Raw genomic sequence first — 10,898 nt, 5'->3', positions numbered from 1 at the left:
ACAGTGCGATCCCACTCGCTGCTGCCCCCCTCCCCACATGCTACATCCCTACCATAAGGCGCACCCACACTTTCCTCCCAAATGTGGAGGAAAAAAAGTGCGTCTTATGGTCAGAAAAATACGGTAACTTTTTGATGATATTCTAAGTTTGTGAGAAGCACTTGTATATGAACTTTTTCTTCCAAGTGTTTTTCAAAACCTGAAGTGGAAAAAAAAAAAAAAAAGCTCTAAACAGTCAATATATGAACAGCAAAATGGTTTCATAAAAGACATGATTAAGAAGATTCTTTCAAAAAAGTTTTTTGAGTTGTTTTTCAGGCATTTTTACGCTCCAAATACTCAATGTGCACATACCCTAATAAGTATATTCGATAAGTCAAACGGCTGAGAATTGCCGGTCTCGTTACCCATTTCTGGATTAATGGAGAGGTGGCCGTTCCCGTGGTTCCCTCAGATTTCAGGGGAATGGGTCGTGATTACACACATCAAGGTATAATAAGTGTACATGCCTGTCTACCAATTCCCCATATATTCCTTAGTTTTCCCTTTTAATGCTATAAATATTTTGTGCGACTTTTTATAAGAATACAAAACATGTCAAAATTGTGTTCCTGCTTGTGATAATCAATAAAACTTGTGACATAGATGTGGGCATACACCGATAATTGCGTCTTCTCTTGTTGTGAATTTTTTTGGACTACACCAGGGATTTTGTGCTGCCATCTGGGCTGGAGAATAGACACCTTTCTCCATAGTAAAGACGTCCACCAGTAAAATTAGACAATGGATAACATTGAGTCCCGCTATAAGAAACAGGAGTGCTTGTGACGGGAGGACTTAGTGTTTGGACCATGCACGGTGAGTTCGGTGGTGTCATCAGGACGTTGTTATTGTTTGTGCGTTGCTGAAGGGTAATCTTGTACGTAGCATATGTTGAACACGTGGACATGACATATTCACTGTCTTCAGGCTTGTTTTCCACCATAGTAATTTTCGTCAAGAGAGATTTCAATACGATGAGAACGCCAATGAACCCAAAGATGTAGATCCCATCGCCAACGGACAGGGTGAATCGATAGTCACCAAAGGTCTCATTGGACTTCTGAACAAGACATTTCACAGTCGCAGAATGTATAGCCGTTCCATTTGACCATTCGATTTGTTTGTAGCCAAATTTTTTATAGTCCTGTAATAGCAGAAAATAAATATGTTTTATAACATATGAGTATCCTAGATGGATTCCTCATCTCAAGACTAAAGTTGAGCAAATCTGTTTGGATTCGGTTCCGAATACTATCGGCATTGAATATTGTTTTTGCAATATTCGTCGACCAAAGCCGAACGTCATTAGAGTCAATGGAAGTAGAATTTACCAAATATGTTCGGAACTGATCAAACATAATTTCGGCACAAATAGCATACCAATATGGCCAATTCAGGTTCAGCAACCAAATCCTAACAAATTCGCTCAACTCTACTCAAGACCCCTCTCTATTAGGCAGACCAGAGAGCCAACACATGGAGAAGGAATCGGGCCTGTTCCAAACTACAGAACCTTCCCGCAGAGATAAAGGTTGATTGGTGAAGGTTTGCGATGCCAGACACTGAGTGATCAGTAGGGAGTAGGGAGCTGCTACACACTTTTAGCGTGACTTATACTTCCATGTGTGTGTTACATTAAAAAGCAATCCATTAGCTCATGACTAGTGTATGGTAACCCCATAGATCCAACCATCCCAGATCCAGCAGGAGAGTCCCAGATGGATTTGGGTCTCTGTCTCTAGTGGAGGGCCAAATTTCCCACCCTGCCCTTATCAGTTTAGTGCTGCGCAGTGTGACCATTGACTTCATGAGCTCACACTGTGCAGCATTGAGTGTCCCCAGCTTCTGTCTTCTTTCTTGCAAGCACAGATTGCTCAATAATCTCTGTGTGCTGAATAGAAGCTTCAGGCATCTATCAGACTCAGCGGTGACATGATCGCTGGGTCTCTGCTTGACACAGGGATGCTGTGTCCTAGCTTTCTTAGATCAGCTCTGCCAGTGACTTATCATTGGATGTTTTCCCTATAACTGGGGCTCTTAGAGATGCCTCGGTTACAGTGAAAAATACGTACTGTAAACAAAAAAGCAATATGCCCGCCAGATGTGTGTTATGAGCTCTCGGGGGACAAATTATGTAGAAGTTAGAAAAAATATATATATATATATATATATATATTCTCCTTCTATCAAATAATGATATACATCTCCTTCTATCAAATAATGTTTTAAAAAAATAAGGACTCCCAAAATAATTTAACAATTATACAACAATAACATTTTATTTCACATGTTACAGGGAACCTATCACATTGGAGACTGCTATTAACCTGCTGGTTAATAGCGTTATGGAGGTATCCGGCCGCCTTACAGAAGGCACGGTTCCAGCTAGGAAACAAACTTTATTCCTCCCAGGAGCTGCCGGCTTTCACTTATACAGGCAGCATCGACACAGGGACCGGGCTGTTACTGCTGCCACTCACTGTGTTGTGAGTAGCGACTGAAGCCGCCCTGGCTCCCCTGCATGACTGAAAGCTGGCAGCTCCTGGAGTCATAATGCTGTTATACTGCAGATTAACCCCATATCTGCAGGAAAATGGCATTATCCAACATGGCCGGTTCCCTTTAATAACCAAAAAACATTCATAATAATTAATATTTATTTGCACAACTATAATAATCGGGATACCTTCAGGTTAAGACTCTACTCTCTGCCATAAGTCCTTGGCACATTGTGGCAAGGTTCCAATGTGTCTTGGCCCCAGGGTGGCCCCACGGCAGAGCGGAGCGCCGAGCAGACGACCCCACGGCAGAGCGGTGCGCCGAGCAGGCGACCCCACGGCAGAGCGGTGCGCCGAGCAGGCGGCCCCACGGCAGAGCGGAGCGCCGAGCAGGCGGCCCCACGGCAGAGCGGAGCGCCGAGCAGGCGGCCCCACGGCAGAGCGGAGCGCCGAGCAGGCGGCCATGAGTGTGGAATTATAGGAACAAAATGTTTCTTTGAAATGTGATGGATACCTGAACAGAAAGTTGACGAAGGTCAAAGTTAGTGGGGACAGTTGGACTCTGCTGTGCGTTCGATGATAAATCCGTCCCCAGCTGTTTTCCGATGTTCTGCTCCTATGAATGAAAAGGAAAACCAAAAAGGTTAAGTAGTCGTGTGAACACAGCCTTCAAGGGGTTGTCCATCACTTTCTAAGCTTTTCATAATGTGGCCAGATGAAAATTAAATGGGTGTGGCAGCATTTAATGGGTTAAACAGCAAGGCTCGGCGTCAACTATTATCGCGCCCATTAATTCCGGATGACTGTCCTGCCGCTTCTGCGCTGTAATAATATGGCGGCTCACAGGAATGACTCTCTTACCATAAATTATTATTATCGGAAGGGGTTACGTTTGCAGACTTTGGAGGAGCCGATGTGAGCATCGATTATTTAGGCATAAAATCACATCACACATTTTCTACCACAGTGGGATATAAGGTTTTATTCACACTGTTTTTTGAGGCAGAGAAAAATGGACAATTTCTCAAGTATAAAACTCAGCAGGAAAATAAAAACAGCAAAAAAGACCATTACCTGAAGTGGTTTAGAGCATTTTGGGAGATTTCACTTCCTGAAGCTTTTAAAAAAAATGTTTTTCCTTTTTTGCTGATGTTGATTGGTACGGATTGTATCAGGATCAATTGAGGATTTTTTTTGTTTATTTTTCCATCCACAAAGCATTGTTCAAAGCCTCTTTAGGAAAAGAATTTAAAAAAAACCAAAAAAAAAAAACACCACAAAGAAATCCTCGTATGATCAGCAAAAATGGATTTGCCATAGAAATGAATAGGGAGAGTTTTTCAAGTACTTGAAGCTTTTTTTTCCCCTTTTCTTCTTCTTAAGGGAGCGGATTGGCTTCAAAAACCACTGTGTGAACTTACCCTAACTAGGAATTCTTACACCCCATGATAACATTTGAAATATCCACCTTAGACCAGAAAAACAAAACAAAACTCAGCCCAACGTCAACTCCAGTAGTTTTCTTAAAGCCCAACTATGATAGAAATTAAGGGTAATTTATGCTTTTATATGCAAATTTTCATCTGTTTTTTTTTTTTACATTACCAGCTATGTCTATGACATTTCCAAAATCTCATGCACACACGTTGGTTTTTTGGCATGTCGCTTCTTTCATGGTTTCACCCATTGACGTAAAAAAACGCAGGCGTCAGGTTTTGCTGCATTTCTGTGCCTAAACCTGTAGTACAGAATAGGACTTTTTTTTTTTTTTTTTTTTTTGCACTTAAGATACAAATCTAGCATGCCAAAAACGCAGCAAAAACAAGCAAAACCTGCTTTTTTTTTCTGCAGCGTCTTTCCTGCCAAGAGATCAGGTTTGGCTGCAGAGAAAAAAAAACACAAAAAACTGAAAAGCACCTAGTGTGAACGTACTCTAATAGAACATTTGACATATAAGGACAAGCCACGGTCAGTATTTGGTCAGTATTTTACCTCAGTATTTGTAAGCCAAAACCAGGAGTGGAACAGAGGGAAAGTCTAATAGAAACACGTCACCTCTTCTGGATTTATCACCCGCTCCTGGTTTTGGCTACAAATACTGAGGTAAAATACTGATCGTGTGAACAGGCCGGTATTACAAGAACACAGAAATAAAATACTGATGATGATAAACCGCACCTGATCCGGACTCACGGACGTGGCGGCGGCAGCAACAGACAGGGTGAACAACAGCGACTCTCTGCAGATAAGGCTCAGAATTAGAATTTCCTGTATTTTTCGACTAAGACTAGTAAGAGAAGGTGTAAAATGGAACCTCCTTCCTAATACGTGTGACTCCATCCTCCCCTGCTCATGGCACAGAGATATCTGCCGGTCAGTGCTTGGCGGAGACTCGCCCCACCCGGCCTACTTACACACCGGCTCCAGCTCATAGCCCCATAATGCTCCAGGAGGAGCAGGTTTCCTCTTATTATCGGCCTTGTTCACACATTCTTTTTCTTCTAAAAGCTTGTTATAAATGCCAGCCATAGGCTACGTGCAGGTGGAATTTTTTTGAGGATTATTTTGTAGCCGGTTCGCACCAAATAACGTATGAAAAAGGAATAATAAAATCACTTGGAAGGCTCTTATTATTTATTTTTATTGTAAAACCCGCTTGCTGAGGTTTTCAGTGCTTTTAGTATCTTTTTTTTCAGGTTTTAAAAATCCTGTGGAAAAAAAATAAAGTGCGTGAAATGGATCCTGATGGAAAACGTTGCAAACTAGTCAATGTTGGATTAAAAGGCTAAATTCAAAAAATCCCTCCAGGAGAAAAAAAAAAACTTAAAAAAAAATAATAATTATTATTTCTTTTATTGTACTGCTATCTATTGCCATGTTGCGCTACCTAATATCTTTTCATAGCTTTTTATTGCATTTTTGGGGAGTAGGTGAGGCGAGTGCAGGCTGGGATTTTTAGTAGTCAAGAAATAGGACAAGATTGATAACAACATTTAAGTGCCAGAAATTTTTTAAAAACCAAAGTCATTGTATGGTCTCAGGCTTAAAGGGGTTGTCCAGGCTTGGGGCTCAAGCGTGCAGTCTGTGTGACTACAGACTTGTGAATTCTCACACCGCACACACTGCGCTGTCAGGATTCTCCTGTGGAGGCGCATGACCACAAAAAATGCAATTTACATACATGCGGTCACATGCCGACTAGCTGTGCGCAGCCTCGCTCAATACAAGTGAATTGAGCAAGGCTGGAAACGTCTAGTCGGAATGTGGCCAGAAGTATACAAATTGCATTTTTGCGGTCACCAGCATCAGAGAATCCTGATGTAGTGAGGATTCACAACTCTGCACATGGAGTCACTGCAGGCTTGAGCTGTAAGCCCGGACAACCCCTTAAGGAAAGTGAGAAGTGGATCCAGCAGGAAGAGAAGGCACTGTCTTTATAATTCCTATACCTTCTGAATCCACAGCTAACTTTGCACTGAGACTAGTGATCAACTGAGCACTTCCATGGAAATCTTGAAATCTGATCCCTTGGAGACTAGTGTTGAGAAAGGTTGTTGTAAAAAAAACTAAGAAAACTAAACAAAACTAAACTAAAAAACTAAAAAAATACCATTCAGGCCACTAGGTGGCAGCCACTTACTTCCTAAAATATTCACATTTATTGAGCTTTTTTCCAGGTTTGATCCTACAACATCTAATCAATATAAGATCATGGTTGAGGGGCTTTTAGGGTACGTTCGCACTAGGCGTTTTTTCAGCGTTTTTTTTTTCCTGCAGCAAAACCTGATCTCTTGGTAGGAAAGAAGCTGCAGAAAAAAAGCATGTTTTCATTGTTTTTTTCTAGCATTTTTGTGAGTTTTTTGCTGCAGTTTTGGCATGCTAGATTTGTCTCTTGTGCATGCTGATAAAGTTTAGTGTTGAAAAAAAGTCCTATTCTATAGAATCATGCTTTCACACAAAAAGCGCAGCAAAACTTGATAGTTGCTTCTGATGCATTTTTTCAATGTTTTTTTTTACCACACATTCAGTTCACTGTGTAAAAAACGCTGAAGTGACATGCTCTATTGTGCAAAAAAACATACAATGCACACAATCCTGATGGCAAAAACACAATGTGAGCATGGGATTCCTGAAATCTCATAGGATTTGCTGATACTTTAAAACACAGGTGTAAATTTGCATTAAAAAAAAAGACATAAAAAGCCACATCAAAAACGCCTAGTGTGAACCAAGCCTAAGACTCTGAATACATTTTTTGTGCTCCTAAGTAGTGGTTTTGCTAGCGCTGCACATCCTAGCAGCACAGCACACAGCTGCTATGGGGCCCGTGTGTCAGGGGGGCCCGTTTGGCGAGCAGTAGTGGTGGAGCAGCGGGTGACAGGAGGCAGGAGCCAGCTGCTGCAGCTAAAGCATGTGTCCGCTGCTAAAGAGACATGAATATTCACTGCTCCCTACACCCATGGGCGTGGAGAGCAGTGAATATTCATTTCACTTTAATAGCATGCAGCAGGGCCGGCGTCCGCACCCGATCAAGTGCCGGGACCCTGAGCAGGCAGGGGGGCCCACTAGCTGTCGGTGCCTGTGTCAGTGGTAGCGCCCGCGATAGAGTGTCCCCGCTTGATCAGGACCCTGGCACTTGCGATACTTACCTCTCCCCGCTCCACCACTGCAGCGTCTACCACGTCTTCTGACTGTGACGTTCAGGTCAGAGGGCGCGATGATATCACTAGTGTGCACCCTCTGCCTGAGCAGTCACAGTGCAGAAAGCCAGAAGACAACGATGCCGAGAAGTCCAGAGCAGAGCAGTGGCCAGCAAGGAGAGGGGAGGATTTAATTTATTTTTTGTTTGGAGCAATATATAAAGACCATCATACAATGGATCATCATATACGGAGCCCATCATACACTGGAGCAATATGGGGCCCATTATACCCTGGAGCATCATATATGGGCCCATCATATACTGGAGTAATATGGGGCCCATCATATACTGGGGCATCATATATGGGCCCATCATACACTGGAGCAATATGGGGCCCATTATACCCTGGAGCATCATACATGAGCCCATCATACACTGGAGCATCATATATGGGGCCGTCATACACTGGAGCATCATATATGGGCCATCATATACTAGAGTAATATGGGGCCCATTATACACTGCATTATCATATATGGGCTCATCATATACTGGAGCATCATATATGAGCCCATCATACACTGGAGCATCATATATGGGGCCCATCATACACTGGAGCATAATATTGGTCCCATTATATATGGAGAATTATATGGGGCCCATTTATATGGAGCAATATATGGGGCTCATTATATACTGGAGCATTATATGGAGCCCAAAATATACTGTATGGAACATTATATGGGACTCGTGTGGAACAATATATGAAGCTCATTATACTGTATGGAGCAATATATGGGGCTCATTATTTTTTATGCAGCATTATATGGGGCCCATTATACAGTATGGAGCAATATATGGGTCTCACATTACTGTATGAAGCAATATATTGGGCTTATTATATACTATATGGAGCAATATATGGGGCTTATTATTCTGTATGGAGCAAAATGTGTGGCTCATTATATTCTATGGGGCCCATCCTTTACTGTATGGAACATTATTTGGGGCCCATTATATATGGAACATTATTTGGAGCCCATCATATACTGCATGGTACATTATATGGGACCCATTATGTATTGAGCAATATATGGGGCTCATTATGCTTGCATGGAGCATTATATGGGGCCCATTATTCTGTTTGGAACATTATATGGGGCTCATTATACTGTTTGGAGCATTATATGGAGCTCATTATTCTGTATGGAGCATTATATGGGGCTCATTATACTGTATGGAGCAATATATGGGGCTCATTATACTGTATGGAGCAATATATGGGGCTCATTATTCTTTATGGATCATTATATGGGGCCCATTATACAGTATGGCACTTTATACAGGGCTCATTATACTGTATGGAGCAATATATGGGGCTTATTATTCTGTATGGAGCAAAATAAGTCTCATAATATTCTATGGGACCCATCCTATATTGTATGAAGCATTATTTGGGGCCCATTATATATGGAGCATTATATGAAGCTCATACTATACTGTATGGAACATAATATGGGACTCATAATGTATGGAGCAATACATGCGTGTCATAATACTTTATGGAGCATTATATGAGGCTCATTATACTGTTTGGAGCATTATATGGGGCTCATACTGTATGGAGCATTATATGGGGTCCATTATTCTGTATGGAGAATTATATGGGGCTCATTATTCTGTATGGAGCACTATGTGGTTCCCATAATACTGTATAGAGGACTATACTGTCTGATTTCTGACCAGTTGTAGAATTTACTATAGATAGCACTCATGTAATGTAAGAAGTAAATGAAATCTTTGGCCTTGTGCTACATCTACAGTGGGTACAGAAAGTATTCAGACCCCTTTAAATTGCTCACTCTTTGTTTCATTGCAGCCATTTGTTAAATTCGAAAAAGTTCATTTTTTTCTCATTAATGTACACTCTGCACCCCATCATGACTGAAAAAGAACAGAAATGTAGAATTTTTTGCGAATTTATTAAATAAGAAAAACTGAAATATCACATGATCATAAGTCTTCAGACCCTTTGCTCAGTATTGAGTACAAGCACCTTTTGAGCTAGTGCAGCCATGAGTAGTGTTGAGCATTCCGATACCGCAAGTATCGGGTATCGGCCGATACTTGCGGGTATCGGAATTCCGATACCGAGATCCGATACTTTTGTGGTATCGGGTATCGGTATCGAAACAACATTAATGTAATAATGTGTAAAAGAAAGAATTAAAATAAAAAATATTGCTATACTCACCTCTCCGACGCAGCCTGGACCTCACGGAGGGAACCGGCAGCGTTCTTTGCTTAAAATTCGCGCGTTTACTTCCTTCCGTGAAGTCCCGGCTTGTGATTGGTCGCGTGCCGCCCATGTGGCCGCGACGCGACCAATCACAGCAAGCCGTGACGTAATTTCAGGTCCTTCAGGATTTTTAAAATTACATTCTGGCTTGTGATTGGACGCATCGCGGTCACATGGGTGACGCGACCAATCACAAGCCGTGACGTCATGGGAGGCAGGACACGCGCGCATTTTAAAATGCCACTCCTTTGTTATTTTAGCTGTGTGCTTAGGGTCATTATCTTGTTGGAAGGTGAACCTTCGGCCAAGTCTGAGATCCAGAGCACTCTGGAAGAGGTTTTCATCCAGGATATCTCTGTACTTGGCCGCATTCATGTTTCCTTCAATGGCAACCAGTTGTCCTGTCCCTGCAGCTGAAAAACACCCCCCATAGCATGATGCTGCCACCACCATGTTTCACTGTTGGGATTGTATTGAGGAGGTGATATGCAGTGCCTGGTTTTCTCCACACATAGCACTTAGAATTATCACCAAAAAGGTCTATCTTAGTCTCATCAGACCAGAGAATCTTATTTTTCATAGTCTGGGAGTCCTTCATGTGTTTTTTTTTCAGCAAACTCCATGCGGGCTTTCATATGTTTTGCACTAAGGAGAGGCTTCCGTCGCACCACTCTGCCATAAAGACCTGACTGGTGGAGGGCTGCAGAGATAGTTGACTTTGTGGAACTACTCTGGAGCTCAGCCACAGTGATCTTGGGGTTCTTATTTTCCTCTTTCACCAAGGCTCTTCTCCAACGATTGCTCAGTTTTTACTGGACGGCCAAGTCTAGGAAGACTTCTGGTGGTCCTAAACTTCCATTTGAGGATTATGGAGGCCACTGTGCTCTTGGGAACCTTGAGCACTGCAGAAATTCTGTTGTAACCTTGGCCAGATCTGTGCCTTGCCACAATTCTGTCTCTGAGCTCCTTGGCCAGTTCCTTTGACCTCATGAGTCTCATTTGGTCTGACATGCACTGTGAGCTGTGAGGTCTTATATAGACAGGTGTGCGCCTTTCCGAATCAAGTCCTATCAGTTGAATTACACACAGCTGGACTCCAATGAAGGAGTAGAACCATCTCAAGGAGTTTCACAAGGCAATGGACAGCATGTGACTTAAATATGAGTGTCTGAGCAAAGGGTCTGAAAATTTCTCTGGTGGGCCCAAGTTGCTCCAGTCAGACGTTGCCCCGATCGTGCGAGCGATGGCCCGATAGTATGAGCAGAGACCTGATCGTGTGATTGTATAAGTACATTGGAACGTGAGTTTATCTCCCCTGAGACTGTAAATGACAACAGACGGTTAATCTGGTTGTATAACGTTTAGGGAGTCTGAGCGTCAGTGTCTAGATGTTTTAGCGACAGTAATCCAACGAATA

The 10,898-nt window shown here is 42.4% G+C and overlaps 1 protein-coding gene across 1 annotated transcript; it reads right to left on the bottom strand.

The window, feature by feature from the left end:
* Positions 1-597: 597 nt before the first annotated feature.
* Positions 598-5,537, bottom strand: LOC143815074 (uncharacterized). Its single transcript, XM_077293906.1, has 3 exons — positions 4,719-5,537; positions 3,055-3,156; positions 598-1,186 (listed from the first exon to the last, which is right to left on the bottom strand). Exons 1-3 carry the CDS (start codon positions 4,878-4,880, stop codon positions 698-700), a joined length of 753 nt encoding a protein of 250 aa, XP_077150021.1. The 5' UTR covers positions 4,881-5,537; the 3' UTR covers positions 598-697.
* Positions 5,538-10,898: the final 5,361 nt, after the last annotated feature.

This window comes from Ranitomeya variabilis, chromosome 3 (genome assembly GCF_051348905.1).
Source record: "Ranitomeya variabilis isolate aRanVar5 chromosome 3, aRanVar5.hap1, whole genome shotgun sequence".
Lineage (NCBI taxonomy): Eukaryota > Metazoa > Chordata > Amphibia > Anura > Dendrobatidae > Ranitomeya > Ranitomeya variabilis.
Note: the sequence above shows the minus strand (reverse complement) of the source record. Positions and strands in the feature narration are given on the sequence as shown.